At 44.8% G+C, this 20599-nt stretch overlaps 1 protein-coding gene across 1 annotated transcript in view; it reads right to left on the reverse strand.

The window, feature by feature from the left end:
• The window catches only part of LOC140911113 (lipoxygenase homology domain-containing protein 1-like), a 101786-nt gene that overhangs the window by 20226 nt on the left and 60961 nt on the right, over positions 1–20599 (reverse strand). The window contains exons 8-9 of the mRNA XM_073343459.1: positions 13600–13777; positions 6614–6799 (exon numbers count right to left, since the gene is read on the reverse strand). Of these exons, the coding sequence (XP_073199560.1) occupies positions 6614–6799; positions 13600–13777 (364 nt within the window). The remainder of the gene's footprint in view (positions 1–6613; positions 6800–13599; positions 13778–20599) is intronic.

The raw sequence follows: 20599 nt of genomic DNA on the forward strand, positions 1-20599 counted from the left end.
TGTATAGCTTGAAGCATAGCTGCCGTAAGCCGGTGACCAGAAAGAGGCAGCTAAATGCAGCTGGCCCTAAAGGCCCTAAACAGCTGGCTGCTGGTACAAGTTTGCCAGGTCTCGGAGTGGCTGACAGAACTCTATGCTGTGCTTGTGTTTCTCCAGCAGTGAGGTTACAAGCGAGAATCAACACCAAACAGCATTGCCTATCTTCTCTGTTCTTTTCTCTTCCCTTCTTTGTGTGTTTGTCTTGCTGGCTTCTAGGAAACAGAATCAGACTTTAACAGCAACAACAACTCCTGCCCATCTCAACTGACTTATTTTCCCAAAGGACAGTTACTACCCTCATTGGTAGCCTTTAAGAGACTGTCAGACAGGATATTTTCCTTCTAAAGACTCTCTACAGGGAAAGGGAACAAGGGATGCTGTTACGCCTCATTCAATACTTTACATTTCAAATGCTTTAACTGTTTTCCCTTCTTTTCTGCATCATTAATAAAAGGCTAACAGGATTTTTAAAAGTGTGCTTCAGAGACTTCCCAGTTGATATGCCAGACAAGCCCGCACTTGTAAGGCCAACAGACCCTGGTTGTCATCAGCCGGGATCAAACCCGGGATCTCTGGAGCTTAACACATAAGTCTCGACTGCATGAGAAGATGTGTGTCTCTTAGCTAAGGCTGTAGAAGATTCATCAATCTCTAGCTCAGGGGTGGGCAAACTTTTTGGCCTGAGGGCCACATTGGGGAATAGAAATTGTATGGCGGGCCATGAATGCTCACAAAATTGGGGTTGGAGCGTGGGAGTGGGTGAGGGCTCTGGCTGGGGGTGTGGGCTCGGGGGTGGAGCTAGGGATGAAGAGTTTGGGGTGTAGGAGGGTGCTCTGGGCTGGGACCGAGGGGTTCGGAGGGCAGGAGGGGGATCAGGGCTGGGGTGGGGGTGCAGGAAGGGGTGCAGGTTCCAGCTGGGAGTGGGGGCTCTGGGGTGGGGCTGGGGATGAGAGGTTTGGGGTGTAGGAGGGTGCTCTCGGCTGGGATCGAGGAGTCTGGAGAGCGGGAGGGGGATCAGAGCTGGGGCAGGGTGTTGGGGCATTGGGAGAGGCTCAGGGATGCAGGCTCCGAGTGGCGCTTACCTCAAGCGACTCCCGGAAGCAGTGGCATGTCCGTACTCCAGCTCCTACGTAGAGGCGTGGCTCTGCATGCTGTCCCATCCACAGGCACCGCCCCTGCAGCTCCCGTTGGAGCGCGTAGGAGCTGGAGCAGGGTCATGCTGCGGTTTCCAGGAGCCGCATGGAGTGGCTCCCGACCCAGCGCCCTGGCCGGAGTGGGGCCAAGCCCTGTGGTGCAGCCCCCAACCCAGTGCCCCAGCTAGACCTCTGGGCGGGGCAAGCTCCAGACCCTGCTCCCCAGCAGGAGTTCGCAGGCCGGCTTAAAACAACTGGTGGGCTGGATCCAGCCTGCGGGCCGTAGTTTGCGCACCCCTGCTCAAGCTGGTCTAGATGCCACCAGAGGGGGACAGAGCACCACACCAAGCAGGCATGGGTTACGTACTTCCTCTAGCTGAGAAAGTACGTCCTGAGCTTCAGAGACTTCCCAGTTGATATTCCTGATGAGCCCCCACTTGTAAAGTTGATAGACCCCGGGCGTCATAGGGTGGGATCAAACCTGGGATCTCTGGAGTTAATCCATGAGCTGGTACTGCATGAGGTAAAAGACACATCTCTTTTAGCCAAGGCTATAGCAGTCTCATCAATCTCTAGTTGGTCTAGCTGCCACTAGAGGGGGACAGAGCGCCATCCCAAGCAGGCATGGGTTACAATGGCGCTGAGGCTGAGGTTTCTATGTCCCAAACCCTAAACCTTGTTTAAAACTGTTGCATGTAGGACAGTGACTGGGTTATGTTAACACCTTTGGCTCTTTGGGCCCATTTATTCCATCTCAATTAAAACAGCATCTCACAGCACACGCTTTCTCACTGAGCAGAGAGGTAACCAAGTGCCTCTAACAGCTTTTGACAAATGGTGAGCTTATCTTTTACACTGCTTTTAGGAACAGACGTATTTTTATTCTCCACTGCCTGAACAACTTGAGTACCACTGAATTTGACTCAGGTGAAATCTAACCATAAACTCCATGCAGGCACCGAGGCAGAAAATCTAACCTCTAAAAGCCTCCTGTGCAAAAACACTTTACTACTCTGGGTGAATACGGAACAGTGTTTTGAGGATGCTAAAGATATAGATTCATAGATTCATAGATTCATAGATATTTAGGTCAGAAGGGACCATTATGATCATCTAGTCCGACCTCCTGCACAACGCAGGCCACAGAATTTCACCCACCACTCCTAAAAAAGACCTCACATCTATATCTGTGCTATTGAAGTCCTCAAATTGTAGTTTGAAGACCTCAAGGAGCAGAGAATCCTCCAGCAAGTGACCCGTGCCCCATGCTACAGAGGAAGGCGAAAAACCTCCAGGGCCTTCCAATCTGCCCTGGAGGAAAATTCCTTCCCGACCCCAAATATGGCGATCAGCTAAACCCTGAGCATATGGGCAAGATTCATCAGCCAGATACTACAGAAAATTCTTTCCTGGGTAACTTGGATCTTACCCCATCTAAAAACCCATCACAGTCCATTGGGCCTATTTACCATGAATATTTATATCTTGTGATTGAAGCATATTTCATGTTTTACTGAGGCACACGTTATGTAAGAGCACTTAGCATGCGTAAAGAGTAATTTGTAGGTCAGCATAACAGATGAGGCTCATAGTAAAGATATGCTTTTAAAGAACAGATAACTTTACAACTGCCTGTATGGGCTAGTGAGTTATTTTAATCTTATGGGGCAGAGAGAGGGAGAGAGTTCTGATACTACCGTAATGAACTAGGTTAGATAGACATGAGTAACCATGTAGCATTATTATGTGACCCTTGTCCTACCTTCCCCAATGTTATTTGCTTAAATAATTTTTTGTATCCTGTCTAAAACTGTGAGCTCTTTGGGGAAGGATGATTGTCTTCTGTTTGTTCTCTAAAGCCCACAGCACATGTCTGTGATAGACAAATACAAGGAAGGGGCCTTTTCCCCAGCTGTGAATAAAGCGGATGAACAGCGACAACTCTTATTGAAATAGGAGCTCAGTGCGTTCACCCACTTCCATGTGATGAGTCTCAAGATACATTCAAGCAGGCTGATTTTAAAAAGGCAGGGAACAAAACTGGGCACTGGATTCACAGAATACGTGGATAACCATCAAGAGTTGACTAAAGGGCTTCAGAAAAGACTTTTGGAGTTTGAAACTTAAACAGATCTTTAGTAAGGGCACAGAGAGTCCCTCATTTTCTTTTCATAATGTATTCTTTTATTATTGTCTGAAAGGACTGGAATTGGGTTGGTGCCTACATACTACAGTGATGGAGCCTTCAGAATTGTGATATATAGTGAGCGCAAGTGCTAGGCAATGTAAGGCCTACAGTAGTAGGACCATACCTGATAAGTTCCTTTAAGGGCCATCAGCTGTGGTCAGAAAGAAGGTATTCTCGAGTTGTGTCTATCTCAAGAAAGGTGGATATGATTCATTGTCCTGTGGAAGAGTCACCCAAAAGAAGTGGTAGAAGCACTTGGGATATTTAAAACAAGATCAGATAACACGCTACTAAATATTATGTAGGGCACAATCCTGTTCTGGCAGAGGAATGGACTGAATTACATGGTGACTCTCTTCTCTCTGTTACTTCAATGACAATAAAGAGAAATGTGTTTTCTCAGTAATTAAGCTCTTTGAATCTCTTTGGATCAAGGTGATGGAGATGGTCAAGAGTTGGAAACTGATGACTCTAGAAACACTGTACAGAACTTCTCCTAATAAGAAGGATGGAAGGAGAGATAAGAAAAAAGTCACTCTGATTCTGTAGGGAAATAATGTCACTGCTCAGAGTTTTTAGTTACTTAAATGCAGGAACCTCAGACACTGGAAAACATTCAAACCTGATACTTCCACATTGATGACTAATTCCCAAACCAGGAAGGGATTTGGAAGAAATGCTTGCTCAATCTGTGGAGTAATTGTGGTTCTTCGAGATGTGTCCCCTTATGGGTGCTCCACTCAGACGTGAAAGTAAGTCGATATGGTGTACCGGCAAGAGACGGTACACCATGCCGGACTGGATCAGCTTCTCCAGGCTGGCGATTTAAAGGGCCCGGGGCTCCCTGCAGCAGCCGGAGCCCCAGGCCCTTTAAAGCGCCACCGGTGCCCTCTTTAAATCGCCACTTGAGCCCAACTGCCGGAGCCCTTGGGTAGCGGCGGCAGGGCTCCAAGGGTAACTTAAAGGGCCGGGGCTCAGGCCATTGCAGGGAGCCCTGGGCCCTTTAAATTGCCCTTGAGCCCCGGGGCTCCCAGCCGCCTCTGCAGCTGGTAGCTCCGGGGGTGATTTAAAGGCCCCGGGGCTCCCCACAGCAGCCGGAGCCCCGGGCCCTTTAAATCGCCGCCCGAGCCCGGCTGCCAGAGCCCTGGGGTAGCTTTAAAGTCAAGCTGGAAGGGCATATGTAGTGGGATCCTACAGGGTTCAGTTCTTGGTCTGGTTCTGGTCAACATCTTCATCAATTATTTAGATAATGGCATAAAGAGTACACATATAAAGTTTGAAGACGATACCAAGCTGGGAGGGGTTGCAAGTGCTTTGGAGAATAGGATTAAAATTCAAAATGATCAATGAAGATGACATGTGTTCTGATTTAAAGCACAATTCTCATTCTTAGAAGTGGGGGAAAAAAAAGTAAATTTATACTGAACAAAACCTGGGTAGATAGTTTACATAGGGCCCAAAATTACAGCTCCTAAATCTGGCAAAAATCCTATTACATCCAGTTTTAAACATACATTGGGGGAATAAGAAGACAGAAGAATTTGAGATTGCAGTATATGAATATATACATAAACACTGGCTATTTTCTCAGATCTGCTTTGCGTCCGATGGATATGTTATAATTTTGATTGCATGATTTATCATTGGGGGAGATAAAAGTTCTGTTAAGGAAAAAATTCTCTTTGTAATATTTTTAATTACTAACCTCTTTGAAAACAGATTTGCATGTCCATGTTGATCAGCCTCTGCTTTCAAACACGGCACCGAAAAATCAGGTGGAGCCTGCACTGTCTGCCGAGCCAAAATGCTATCATGCGTTTCTATAGCGCCTTTGTAGTGTTTAAGTGCTCAGTCAATCAGAGATAGAGAGCTGGCCTTTAGTAGAGTTTGGGTGAGCACGGAATTAGGCCCACAAAAACCTGGCATGTTATACTGCTCAGATTTTGAGCCTCTACATTTGCAGGTGCAAATTGTATACACAAATAACTGTGTGAAAATTGTATGTCTACAATTTATTGTGTCTGAAATCTTCAGTATTGATCCATTCTGGTCCAACGAAGTCAATAGGAGTCTTTCTACTGACTTCAATGAGAACTGGTCTAGACCGTTACTTGTCTAAATCCCTAATTTGAAGACACAGAAACCACACACCTAAGTGACCTATGTTGTTGGTGCAAATAATTGTGGATCCAAAGTTATGCTTGCATTGATGTGTGCAAGCAGAAATGGAGGCCAAGTTGAGTGAAAATTTGTATTTCTTATGTTTTTACTTGGCCGTTTCAGAACAAGTTTATATTTGGAGACTAACGGCAAACAGCCCTTCAGTTTGAGATTCTGATCCAAAAGGATGATTTTACATTAATTCCATGTGGGTCACAACCTTCCCCATTCCTATATATTGTCCGTAAGGAGAGATAGAATAAGAGGAGTCAGCATTTGATTCATTTACATGTATTGCTATAATGAAAACCAAGTGTGAATGCAAGATCTTCTTTTTGAGATGAGAAACTCAGTTGTTAGCCAAGATACAAGATGAAGCCACAATGAACCATGGTAATACCTTCTTGGACAGTTTGCTAGCATGCTACTTGGCATCTGCATACGTTCCCTAATGGATATAGCTGCACCGAGTGCTGTGCTCCCTAATTCATGTAAGGTTTCAAACAGTAAAAGGCAGAGCCCTGCAAACTCTATACATATAATATAGTGATTTTAATAAAGGTAGACATAGATCCTTATGGTTTTTATCTTCTAAAGCTCAGTGCATTACACCAAGCTACATTACTCTGTTGCTTGTCAGTGTCAGACTGATGAAGTTAAATTGCTGGAATGTGGTACTGTCATGTTACTAAAGTTTTCCATTAACCGAGTCATGTTGCGAGGATGGCAGAGGCCGGATGTCTGGCACGTTGCAGAATATAAAGACGGCTATAGAGGTTATTATTGGTATGACAGTAGCACTCCTAAGCCGCCACTGAGAGAGGGGCCCCATTTTGCTAGGCGCTGTACAAACTTATAGTAAGAGAGAGTCCTTTCCCTGAAGAGAGCCTGACTAAACAGACAAAGAATGGCAGGGGAAACAGTGGCCCAAAGAGGTGAAGTGACTTGCTGCAGATCACGCATTGGGTCAGTGGCTGAGCTGGGATTAGAACTCCTGAGTCCATGCCAAATCCACTAGACCCAGCTGCCTCTCCTAGCTCTAGACCATTACCCACCCCACCCTTCACCAAGCCACTCACGTCAGTCTGGTTACCTTTATTGTCGTGCCAGACGCGCACCTTACACAGGTCTCCCAGGCTCAGTGTGTCAGGAAAATTGAAAACATCCATCTGGTTCCTTTCAAACTTGTTAGACTTGTTAGACTCCTTCAGAGCAAGAGTCCCGCTGTCTCCGTTCTCCCCAAACATAATCAAGAACACGTTGGCGTCGGTACCAGCCCCTGGAAGGAGATGGCAAAACACAACACAGTAACTGCTATGATGTCTCTGAACAATTACCAAGCCAACCAAAATGGGTGCAAAGACGGCAGGCTAAAAGTGACTGGGATTCTTGCTCTAATGTGCAAAACTCTTAGGGCAGAGGTGATGATTAGAATTGATTCTTGCAGGATTCTGCTGGACCAGCAAAGAGAGGCTTCACAGCAGGCAGGTAACAAGTGGATACTTTTAACTTGTTCCCACAAATTTAGTGTGAGTGGCAAGTCCTTATATGCAAGTTGTCATAATAATTATGATAATATACGTACCTCTTATATAGCACATTTCATCCACAGATCTCAAAGCACTCTACAAAGGAGAGCACTGTCATTATCCCTATGTTATGGATGGGGAAACTGAGGCACGGGAAAGTGAAGTGACTTGCCCAAGGTACCCGCCAGCCCAGTGGCAGAACTGGAAACAGAACCTAGGTCTTCTAAGTCCCAGTCCAGTGCTTCATCCTAACATTCCTGGTGTCTGTACCAGAGTAATACAGTAAGAACATGGCTGCCTGCCACTGCCTGCCATTCAGTAGTGCAGTTCTAATTCACGGGGTAGCCTGGGATCTCCCAAATAGCATGGTGTGATAACACGGGCATTGGGAGCCATTCTAAGCACCACCACAGGCCAAAGGACACACAGTTGCATAGGAGGCAGGCAGCAGGAGCACTGCACTGGGGCCCAGCACGGATGCTCTTAAAGGCAGGGCAGGAAAGCCGACAGTAAGAGATTTGTATCATCTTTGCTTAAAGAGTAGGATGCCAAAAGTCATAGAAAAACTAGTGGTCAAGGAGCTAGTACCTGTTGGAATGCTCTATGTTGGGCTTGTGGGCTGGCATGAACACCTTCCTCCTCACTGCCACAGGCCTCTCTTGGCCAGCCAGGGCCCTTTCCCACTTTGCCATTTCCCTCTCCTGGCAAGTAGTGGCCCCAAACTGATCCTCAAAGTGCTCCCACATGGGAGAGAGGCTAGTCGTGTTCTACGGGCTGGCCCCCCAGATACTGCCCATCTTGCTGCTACCTTCCTCCCTTTGTCAAGCATGGGGTTTGAGTGCAGGGCTAAGCAAAGAGCACAGGGAGTACAGACACGACCAAACTGCTTCTATCTTGATCATAGAATCACAGAACTGGAAGGGACCTTGAGAGGTCATCTCAGACACTTGCTGTCTCTCCCAGAATTCTAACTCATCTGCTTTCCCCATTCTTCAGCACAATGCCCTCCGCACGCCTCATTCAAGTGCCCTCAGTTTCTCTCCCAGCTGCACCGTCATCCTTACCTTCTTCCTATCTGCCTCTAGTCTCTGCTGCATCACACAGTGTCTATGCACACCTGTGCTTATCTAACATAAATACAGTGGGTGAGATTTTCAGAAGCATTCAGCATTGGCCTAATTCTTCTCTCACTTCCTTCAATGGTAGCAGAATTAGGCCAACACTGAGTGCTTTAGAAAATCTCACCTATTATGTGTCTCTCTTCCACCCCATCCCACCACAGAACAATCTAGAAAGGAAGCATTTCTAAGATGGCCTCTATACCAATCTGGTACCCAGTATGGAATTTCACATGGGCGTGGGTGAAATTATGAGCATTTTAGCATTTTGCCTGGCACCTTCTATAATTCCATAATAAAGCACTGGTTCACAGAAGCAAATTTGCTTTTCTGAGGCCGGACCTTTATTGCTGCATCAGACCTGAGGGGCCTTCTAATTCTGGCAACTGTAAAAGAGACTATCAAACCCAAACTTGGCTCACAAAGAAACTCAGCCTTTGCCACCCTCTGCTAGAAGCCCCAATTTTTCAGACTTTAGAGGCCTCAAGCCAATTCTTGTACAAGCATATTGCAAAACCATCATCTGTACAATGATTTTTGTACAGCTCTGCTCAAGTGCCAAGGGGAAAATGTGAGGAACCTGGAAAGCCTGTGACAAAATAAGTTTCACTGCAGGACAATACTTTATAACTCATTCTTCCAAATTTGTATTAACCACATACATCTTTACATAAAGAAAAACAGAACCAATGCAAAAGTGACTCACTTGCATGCAGAGGACAGTCAAATAAATGTCTCACATCCACATGACATTTTGCTTATGTTAAATCGGGACTAATTTTCAGCAGTTCCCTGAGAAAAATTTAAGGAAGGAAGGAAAGCACAGCACCAGGGATTCATGCAGTTCAGTCGGCAGTACCTTTCATGGCCCTAAAGCTTGCTGAGGTGATGAAGAAAGCAAAATAGTCTACTTTCTTATAAGAGGCAAGCTCCCAATTAATGCAGGGTCTCAAAAAAACACAGAACCAACTGACTTTTAGCAAAACCTTCTTGGCAGGAGGCAGCTTATGAAGGCCTCATGCCGTGACAGTAACCTCACAAGCAATTAGTACAAGATGGGAAAGAAAAGAACAGAAATTGCTGAATCCATGGCTATTTCACCTAGCTGACTTTTTTTGGTTCCTTGAAACAGTCAGACACACTTAGGAGCTGCAGCAAATTTGACATGCAATTGACAAACAAAACAAAGAGGTCAAGTCAGCGTGATGAGGTAGCTGTCATGCTCCTGGTGGCAGAAGCCAGAGTGGGTCCTTTACTCTTTGAGGAGCTGTACCAATTTACCAGACTTGGGCCTGATCCAAAGTCCACTGAAGTCATTGGGAGTTTTCCCTTGACCTGAACTGGGCTTTGGATCAGACACTTAGAAACGGACTGCACCAATCACCTCATATTAGGTAAATTGTAAACTGTAGCTGAGCTTACAACAGCAATAATGGATCGTATAATAGCAGGGATATTAATATTTACCCGCCTCTTAGGCCAGCTGCATTAAGTAATGAGTTTTGAAGACAGAGAGAGCAATATTATTATTAGTTCAGGATCTTTATTTTTGCAATGCCACATATTTGATGGCTACAAATAAAATATAGAAATATGACTTAAATCAAGATCACTAAGGAGAGAGGATGGTTTTGAGCATCAAGAGATCTGGGTTCTATTTCCAGCTATGTGTCTGTCATATCTTGAATTAAATAGTTTAAACCTGAGTCACTAAAAAGGAATAGCTCTTACCATGTTTCTTTCCTTCCTTCTCTGCTGATTCCCCTCCCTAAACTCCCTTTCTAATGTTCTCAAGTAAAAATTGCCTACACTCACTGCCTAGTACTGCGCCACTGAACCAGACGGACTCACCATTACCTTGGGCAAGTCTCTTAAAGACAAATATTCAAAAGTGTCTTTAAATTTTGAGAACCTTCATATCTGGGGACCCAAATATACCCCTCACTAACTTCATCTGAAGTTATGACTACTCTGCACCTCTGAAAGCCCAGCTGAAGTTGTCTCAAGTTTCCTTCTTAGCTGCTGGGAGACCAGCTCTTTCAAAAACCAAGCCACTTATCTAGTGGCCCAAAGGAGGACTTAGGGTACATTTAACCCAAAATAGACATGCCAGGATTTTTTTTTAAAAAAAGGATGCCTCAAGATAGGGCCCTGACATCATAAAATCACCCACATCTTCTTAAAGGGTCACCTATCTTAGGCTGAGCTAGAACCCAAAGACTATATTAGTGTATCCGGATTCCAAGGATCTTAGAACAGGCCCTTGTAAACCTATTATTTCTGCATTCATGCACTGTACCGGTTTCCTATCTGCTTTAGGGAGCAATTCAAGGGGTTGTTTTTAAGGAATATAACCTGGGACCTGGTTGCTTTAGATACCTTCTCTCTTCCTATCTACCTTCATGCTGACAGCTGAAGCACTTCTGACAGCCCCTAGGTCTGGTTTTTGGAAGACTGAAGATCAGGTCATTTGCAGTAGAGGACCCACACTTGCAGGAGGGGTGGTAGAATCATCTCCATTTCTCCGCCACAGTCCAAGTTTGCCAACCTTCAGAGCACAGTAGAAGGCCCATCTATGACTCAAGCATTTTCTTGAGCCTGAGTAACACTGAGGTATTTTAAAGTGTTGGGAAAGGGTGAGCAGTAAGGTGGCTGGCAAAAGTGCTACTGCCTAATATAGGTAGCAGAGTTTGTGTTATTGTCTAAATTACTCCAAGGCACCCAGAGGCTGTGGATATGGATGCAGAAAATAACTCTATAATGAGAAATAAATGGGCCTGATTCTGCTTTTCTTTACACCAGTGAAACTCCATTGAGCTCAGTGAAGTTACTGCTGGTTTACATCGGTGTGACAGTGGCAGATGCATCATGCTCGATATATCGAACAAGCAATTTATTACCTGGAGAGAAGGGCTTTTCCTGAAGACAAGTGGTAACCACAAAATACATAAGGCGTGGTTCACAATTTGAACCCCTCCCCGATATGTTGGCTAAAGCACAGCAGCATTCCAGTTTAGTGTATAATTTGATCCAAACCAAACTCATTCTCATTTTCATCTGTTCTCTCCCACCAACTGCCGTGGCTCATAATGAAATAAAATGTTTCATCATTCATACCCATCACCCTTCATTCAACATGAAGAGGAGGTGAGTCTGTGGCTGCTGTCATCTCCCATTCCGCTCTCATTTCTATGGTGAGCCAGGGCTGAATTGCAGAAAAAGTTCACACTATGATCATACTGTTTATACCGGATGGAAGGGCAAGCACACCAACTGTCAAGGTTCCTTCCCCACTCTGAACTCTAGGGTACAGATGTGGGGACCTGCCTGAAAGACCCCCTAAATTTATTTTTACCAGCTTAGGTTAAAACTTCCCCCAGGTACAAACTTTTACCTTTTGTCCTTGAACCTTTATGCTGCCACCACCAAGCATCTAACAAAAATAACAGGGGAAGTGCCCACTTGGAAACGTCTCCCCCCCAAAATATCCCCCCAAGTACTACACCCCCTTTCTTGGGAAGGCTTGATAAAAATCCTCACCAATTTGCATAGGTGAACACAGACCCAAACCCTTGGATCTTAAGCACAATGAAAAAGCAATCAGGTTCTTAAAAGAAGAATTTTAATAGAAGAAAAAGTAAAAGAATCACCTCTGTAAAATCAGGATGGTAAATACTTTACAGGGTAATCAGATTCAAAACATAGAGAATCCCTCTAGGCAAAACCTTAAGTTACAAAAAGACACAAAACCAGGAATATACATTCCATTCAGCACAGCGTATTTTATCAGCCATTTAAACAAAACAGAATTTAATGCACATCTAACTAGATTGCTTATTAGCCCTTTACAGGAGTTCTGACCTGCATTCCTGCTCTGGTCCCAGCAAAAACATCACACAAACAGAGCCTTTGTTCCCCCCCCCCCCAGCTTTGAAAGTATCTTGTCTCCTCATTGGTCATTTTGGTCAGGTGCCAGCAAGGTTATCCTAGCTTCTTAACCCTTTACAGGTGAAAGGGTTTATCCTCTGGCCAGGAGGGATTTAAAGGTGTTTACCCTTCTCTTTATATTTAGGACACCAACACATCCTCACTCTTTCTCTTGTTTTTAGTACTCCACAACACGTTTTTACTGTTTTGCAGCCCCACTGGCCCCAGGATATCAGCAAGACAAGGTGGGTGAGGTAATATCTTTTACTGGACCAACTTCTGTTGGTGACAGAAACACATTTTCAAGCTATCCAGAGATCCTCTTCATAAAAGATATACCTCACCCACCTTGTCTCTCTACATGTTTTTAAGGCACGCAGTGGGCAGCGACACAGCAAAACGGTGCGATGTCACGAAGACACCTTGTCGGGGTGATCTTTAGATTCTAAACACAAATCTCTCACATGGTGTAAATTCAGCGCTGGAAAGGGGGAAATAAAAGACTGAGCAATGTTGTAAGATCCAGAGCTAAGTCAGTCAGAAAGTGTGTCTACGAGATAAAGTGTATCTTGGACTGATTTGGCATTCAGTGATTGTGTAAAATGAGTGTAAGATTCACAGAGGAGTTGGAGAGAGGGTCCCATGGAAATAGGCAGTGATCCCAGCAAATGGCATTGCAAGCACATTTTATTGAGATATTTGAAGCTCTGCAGCTTTCTTCTGTCATTAACTGAACTTTTCCAAAGTTTCACAGTCTGGGTCTTACCCTTGGGCTGGCTTTTCATGCTCTTTAAATACTTTGCACTTTCATAGAATCAGAATTGTGGGGTTGGAAGGGACCTCAAGAGGTCATCTAGTCTAGTCCCCTGCACTGAGGGAGAACCAGGTATACCTAGAGCATCCCTGTAAGGGTCTCAAAGCATGTTACAAAGGACAGTGAATACCATCAGCCCTGTTTAACAGAGAAATACACCAAGGCACCAAGCAGTTAAGGGAATAACCCAAATCACACAGGAATCAGGATCAGAATCAGGCCCATTTATTTCTCATTATAGAGTTATTTTCTGCATCCATCTCCACAGACTCTGGGTGCCTTTGAGTAGCAAGTCAAGGAATTGAACCCAGATCCCCTGAGCCTTAACCACAAGAACAACCTTCTGCTGTACACAACAGCAGGACCCGATCAAGAAAGGACCAGTGACAGTAGCAATGTGTCTAGCAATTGTTGCCTATTAACTCTTTAAGGGGAAGCAGCTCCAGTCAAATACAGACCTAGAGGCTTAAAATTATATTTGCTGTCTAGCAGGTTTTCTGTTCTCCACTGAATAATGTCAAGTTTCTGTAATAAAGACACTCTTATCCTCCAGGGATTTCAAGGTTCCAGGACTGTAGGACTAAATTCTGCCCTAAGAAATTGCATAATTTCCACTGAAATATGAGATTGTATCTGTAGGTAACATTTGAGCCTTGTGCTAGAAAATCAGAAATAGCCAAAATGACCCTACCTCCAATATCACTGGTTTTAACCTGAAGAGTGTATGTGGTATTCTCCATCATCTGCTCTTCATTTATCACTGCAGGCATCTCACACACAAGAGCTCCCTTAGCATTTCTGAGCTTGGACAGCCATTCGCTGTATGTAAACGTGGTCACTTCTTGATTTGACAGGTTCTTCATGATGATCTGGGGAAACGAAGGCATTTCAGCAACGGTTAAAATAAGGGCAGAGATAAGGCTTAGAAGTAGCACTGTGCAGTTGAGAGTGGATAGATTGTTTGGTATAACTCTGGACACAGACCAGCGCAGAGTCCAACACACATGTATTCAGGTCACCAGCTCCTTCTGAGCAACTTTTACTGGTATCATGACGGCTCCATTGGGATGGGAGAAGTACTGTGTGCTATTCTCGAGCAACCCCTTGTGGCTAATCCTCTCCACAATGCTGGACCTTCGTATGATGGAAAGGCAACGGCCCCCGCAAGAGGCTGTCTGGGGCTGGGCGCGGAGCGGTGAGTCAGAGGAGCCTGGCATGGTGCTACCTGATTGGCATATGGCAGTATTGCCAAACTAGAGAGATTTAAAATAAAGTCAATTGAAAAAGAAAACTATAATAATTTATCTTCAATGTAATATTGCAACCAAAACTGCAAGAATTTATCTTCAATGTAAAATGCAACCAAACCCTGTTCCCAGTACTAGTGATCCTGTGCCCCACACATGCATCCTGGTACCATTGTGAGTAGCATCATATCCTGACCAAAGCTTTCAGGAAAATACCTGGTGCAGGAGCCGCCATGCCTGGATCCACAAAGGGACTCAGGCATTGTGATGCAAAGCATTGCAATGCCTAACTTTTGGGCACCTAGATAAATCACAGCACAACACTGCAATATCCAAATCCTGAGTTCGGTGTCCAGGCTTCCCTATACAATGATTGGGGAGAGGTAAGCACTTTAGACTGCAATCCACAGAAGCCAGCATGGTAGGCAGAGAGCTGCCTAAGCTAATGAATGGAGGATGCTGATGAGAGGGGTCTTTCTGAAGCGGCAGCCCTCTCATGGACATAGGAGTCTAAATCCATGCTGGAAGGAGTCACTGATCGCTGCTAGCAATCCCTCTCCTGGAGCATGGCCGCTAACGTCATTCCTTGTGAGCATGATTTAGGCACCTGCCTCCTTCCACACAAGATGCGCAGGGAAGGAGGTGGTAGTGTCACCCACCTAATAATTTTTTGCACATTGGTTTGAGGACTCACCTGGGGTGAGGGAGACAACAGTTCAATGCTGCCCTCTGCCTGAGGGGGAGAATGGATTTGAACAGGAGTCTCCCACCTAGCAGGAGCATGCTCTACCCACCCTGCTGTGGGCTAGTCTGATGTGGGGGGGGAGCTCCCTCAATTTCTCCTCTTGAAGTTTCCAATTCATTTTAATGGCAGTTAGGAGCCTAAGTACCTTTAAGGAGCTGGGCCTCAGTGCCCATGGTTTGAGCCCAATGTTATTCTCGTTGCATTTGGATCAGGGTTAGGGTTAGGATTCTAGCTTTGAGGTGGGGCTCTTTTTGTTTGTTTTCTGTTCTTTTTGTTGAGAGCATTGGCTGCTGGCTTGACAATGCCAGTGGGGGAGTGAATTGTGTTTCAACTATTTTTCAGCAAAGCCCCCTGATCCTCTGATGGCAATATTTAAAATGTTTTTACATCTAAATATATTAATAAATGATAGTTGATCCTATTAGGATTTTGACAGGAACTTCAGTATCTCTATAAGAGGGTGGCCTTCTCCTTTAAGGATCAGGAGGCCTGGGGCTAGCCAGTCAGCCCCTCCCCCGCCCCCATGCCCTTGTTAGCTGCCTAACTGTGGTCAGGAGACAGCCTGAAACTCCTGGAACTCAAACAAGGACTAAGAAAAGTCAGTTTGTGGGAGGAGCCACAAGTCTGGGGGCAAGGGGGCAAGCTGGACTCTTGTGGAAGGCTCTGAAAAGTTTCCAAGGAAGTAGCCTGGGAGTCTGGGCTCTACCCAGAGCAGGAAAGATGGAAAGGGAACCCAGAGGGGCTGAGCTTGTGAGAGGGGAAGCAGCTTGAGAGTCAATCACAGAAGATTAGGGTTAGGAGAGACCTCAGGGGGTCATCTAGTCCAACCCCCTGCTCAAAGCAGGACCAACCCCAACTAAATCATCCCAGCCAGGGGTTTGTCAAGCCTGACCTTAAAAACCTCTAAGGATGGAGATTCCACCACCTCCCTAGGTAACCCATTCCAGTGTTTCACCACCCTCCTAGTGAAATAGTTTTACCTACTATCCAACCTAGACCTCCCCACTGCAACTTGAGACCATTGCTCCTTGTTCTGTCATCTGCCACCACTGAGAACAGCCGAGCTCCATCCTCTTTGGAACCCCCCTTCAGGTAGTTGAAGGCTGCTATCAAATCCCCCCTCACTCTTCTCTTCTGCAGACTAAATAAGCCCAGTCCCCTCAGCCTTTCCTCGTAAGTCATGCGCCCCAGCCCCTTAATAATTTCCATTGCCCTCCGCTGGACTCTCTCCAATTTGTCCACATCCTTTCTGTAGTGGGGGGCCAAAACTGGATGCAATACTCCAGATGTGGCCTCACCAGTGCCGAATAGAGGGGAATAATCACTTCCCTCAATCTGCTGGCAATGCTCCTATTAATGCAGCCCAATATGCCATTAGCCTTCTTGGCAACAAGGGCACACTGTTGACACATATCCAGCTTCTCATCCACTGTAACCCCTAGGTCCTTTTCTGCAGAATTGCTGCCTAGCCATTCGGTCCCTAGTCTGTAGGGGTGCATGGGATTCTTCCATCCTAAGTGCAGGACTCTGCACTTGTCCTTGTTGAACCTCATCAGATTTCTTTTGGCCCAATCCTCCAATTTGTCTAGGTCACTCTGGACTCTATCCCTACCTTCCAGCTTATCTACCTCTTCCCCCATCCTAATGTCATCCACGAACTTGCTGAGGGTGCAATCCACGCCATAATCCAGATCATTCATGAAGATGTTGAACAAAACCGGCCCCAGGATCGACCCCTGGGGCACTCCGCTTGATACCGGCTGCCAACTAGACATCAAGCCGTTGATCACGACCCTGTAAGCCTGATGATCTAGCCAGCTTTCTATCTACCTTATAGTCCATTCATCCAATCAAAAGCTTTGCTAAAGTCAAGATATATCACATCCACTGCTTTCCCCTCATCTACAGAGTCAGTTGTCTCATCATAGAAGGCAATCGGATTGCTCAGGCATGACTTTCCCTTGGTGAATCCATGTTGACTGTTCATGATCACCTTCCTCTCCCCAAGTGCTTCAGAATGGGTTCCTTGAGGAATGCTCTATCCCAGAGCAGAGAGACTTAAAGGAGCTCAGAAGATGGAGTCCAAGGGGAGCAAAAGAACTGCTGCCAACTTCAGCCTGTGTGGAGAAGGCTGAGAGGACCCACTTCAGGGGAGAAAACAGAGCAGGGAGTGCCTGCATTGCCATTATTGGCCAGCAGGGGTCTTATAGGGCAGGCACACCCTGTGACAATCCTTCACTTTTTTTTTTTAAAAAGGTGTTTCAGGAACAGTGTGTATAAATACAGCCCCACTAGTGTGCTGTGTAGTTAAGTGAATGCCATCACTGGCAGGAGCCTTAATCTGCACCCAAGCAATTTTGCAATTTTATTTTGCTCTGAGTGTGATGTTGCACCCCATAATGCTTTATGGAAATATGCTTATGAATGTAAATATGACATAACTGGAAGATGTTTTATGCTACATATGCCATGTAACATATCTCTGCAAAGGTTATGATCTACTGAATATATTCATCCTATTTGTATGCATGTATCATTTTTGTATTCAAAGTTATGAATATTGGCTGTGTACTTGTTTGAATTTAAGTAGCCTTAGTAAGGCATTTGGTCAGCTTCTTTAGAAAGGAATTTGCAAGTTAAGTGCCCAACCAAGGAATACTTAATGGACTATGGATCTTGGAAGACTCCAATCCACATAAGAAGTCTACCTGAGGACATTCAAGGTAGCATGTAAACAAAGGCTGCTGCCTGTAAAAACTGAGTCATGCATGGACTTGTGACTTGCCTATGTGACTCCAAAACTCCATCTTGGAGCTGTATTTTGCATGGGGAGGGGTCTCCACCCACAAGAGAAAGTCTATTTAAGCCCCTGGGAGACTCCTCCATTTCGTCTTCAGCTGGCTCAGGAGATAGCCTCTTCACCCCCAAAGATTACCTGAAAGAGACTGGAACAAAGGATAGTAACCACAGGGGTGGGAGTGATTGCTGGACCCAGACTAGAAGGAGACTAGTCTGTAAAAGAAGCTTACTGGAACATCTCTGAAGGTGCGATTTCATCTGTAATCACTTTCTTACTGTATTAGGCATAGACTTGCATGTTTTATTTTATTTTGTTTGGTAATTCACTTTGTTCTGTCTGTTATTACTTAGAACCACTTAAATCCTACTTTTTGTATTTAATAAAATCACTTTTTACTTATTAATTAACCCAGAGTATGTATTAATATCTGGGGGGGGCAAACAGCTGTGCATATCTCTCTATCAGTGTTATCGAGGGTGAGCAATTTATGAGTGTACCCGGTATAAGCTTTATACAGGGTAAAATGGATTTATTTGGGGTTTGGACCCCATTGGGAGCTGGGCATCCGAGTGTTGGAGACAGGAACACTTCTTAAGCTGTTTTCAGTTAAGCCTGCAGCTTTTGTGGGACGTAGTTCAGACCTGGGTCTGGGTTTGTACAGGCTAGCATGTCTGGCTCAAACTGGCAAGGTTCTGGAGTCCCAAGGTGGCAGGGAAAATAGGTTAGAAGTAGTCTCAGCATATCACCTGGCAGTTCCCAAGGGGTTTTCTGTGATCCAACCTGTCAAACTGAGTACTGTAATGGAGAGGTTTGGTACATCAATAATTTCAATTTACCTCTACCCACATATGCCAGAAGAGTCCAATCTGAACAGCTTCCCTCGGGGGCCTGCAGACTCCCTAATGTACACAAACCAATGCTGGGGGTAATTGCGTTTGTGCTTATACTTTAAAGTGCCCAGCACACATGTGTAGAAGAATCCATAACGAGATTCTGATTCTGTGATTGTTCTCATCAGGACACTGAAAAAGGAAAGAGAATAACCCCCTCTTCATTGCAAAGGGAGAACACTTGCGGGCTCTGCTTTGAATGAACTGTCTCAAACTCTCATGGAATTTTTATAATATAAAGGAAAACTCTAACCAAACAATGCCAACTCAGACGGTTTATCAGGTATTGGATGCAATGCAAGGAGTGCTTTAAGGCAGCTTCATAGCAGACTGGGCATGGATTATACAACCCCCAATGAATCAAATGCCCAGATTTTAAAGGCCTAACAGTTTCCCTTTCTCCCACTCAGCAAATCCTCATCTCCTCCCATTACTTCCCAACCCTCTACTTCACCTCCCAGAGCCACTGAAATGCTTTACCTTCGCTAGCAGGATCCTTGGAGGGGACTCATCAGTAGGGGATAGGTATAACCATTGAGGCACTAAGTGGAGCTTCCATGTGGCCCAGAACCCCGACAACAGCAGGAGAGTTGTAAAAAGTGGCCTCTACTTTTAAGTGCTTTGAATCTTGGGTCTCCTGACTTCAGCCACCCAGGGCCTGATCTCCTGAAGTGCTGAGCACCCGCAATTCCCGTCGGTGATATAGGTGCCCAACATTCTGAAAAATCAGGCCTTCAGCGTCTCAAGGTAGACATCCCAAAATTGTATCACCCCAAATCAGTGGCAAGTTTTGAATTTTTTCCTAAGCTCTTCAGAGCTTTCAACCCCTTACTGCATGGCCCCAGTGCTGCAAACTGCTGTGTGTGCACATAGGGATCTGTTTGCAGAACCGGGGACTAAGTTTGTAAAATGCCATGTTAATGTCTGGGGATATATAAATAACTATGAACAATGATGACTACTGCTCAACATGCTATGCATCAAGATCTTGATCCCATGAATATTTGAAGCCATAATTTTCAATCCATTTTTAAATATTTTAAGTCATACTTTTAAATCCGTTTGCATTTTTAATGCAGTTTGGATCTTAAGTATCAGGTTATTTACCCCACTGAGATTCTGAATGGGGTTGCAACATATCTCAAATAGAGAAAAAGAATTTTGAAGAAAAATACCTTTTCTGCTGGTAAGTTTGGCTATGTACATCTTTAATGACAATTCATGCATTTTCATTGGTATTTGTGCACTTCTATTTCTAGTAAACTAAAAGCAACATAAATTATGATTAGCGAACTGTTTACAAAAAGACCAAAGAGAATTAAAAAGAACATTTAGTGTTATTTCAACAAAACAAGAAAACTGAGAATGTCCTATGGCTAAATAGAGCAACAAATGGTTAATTATGGGGTTGATAGCTTAATCTAGCTTCTCATTTCACCACAGTTAGTTAGCACTAACTGTGAACCATCTGTCTGAGATTTTAGCAATATCCCCCCATGTATTTCATGATGTGGTTTTAATATGCATTGCTGAGAGAAATGGTTCAGATCAGTTTTCATGTCACACCAAGCTACATACATTTTCAAATTTGGAATACAAATCAGGGCACACAATGGCTCCCTTCTCCTGTTTTATGGATCACTCCTGTCCTGGTTCACTTGTTGAGAATGTCATGTTGTACTTTTACCCCAGGAAAAAAGAATCAATAAAGAATGTTCGAAAAATTGCACTACAGTTAATAGAGAAGTCCAGCTTTCTCAGCTTCTTCCCTCTCTCCTGTACTTGTGTACTAAAAAGGAGATGAGGGCAAAATTTTCAAAAGTGCCCAAGTGGTTTAGGACCCTAACCCCGATTTTCAAAAGCATTAAAAAGAATGTAGTGCATTAGTTGTTTGTCTGTCTCTGTGGGATGTCTACACAGGGATAAAATACCTGTGGCATGATGGTGGCTGGCCAAAGTTAGCTGATTCGGGTTCAGAGGGCTTGGGCTGTTGAACTAAAAATCACTGT

Source organism: Lepidochelys kempii, chromosome 5, assembly GCF_965140265.1.
Source record: "Lepidochelys kempii isolate rLepKem1 chromosome 5, rLepKem1.hap2, whole genome shotgun sequence".
In the NCBI taxonomy this organism is placed as follows: Eukaryota; Metazoa; Chordata; order Testudines; family Cheloniidae; genus Lepidochelys; species Lepidochelys kempii.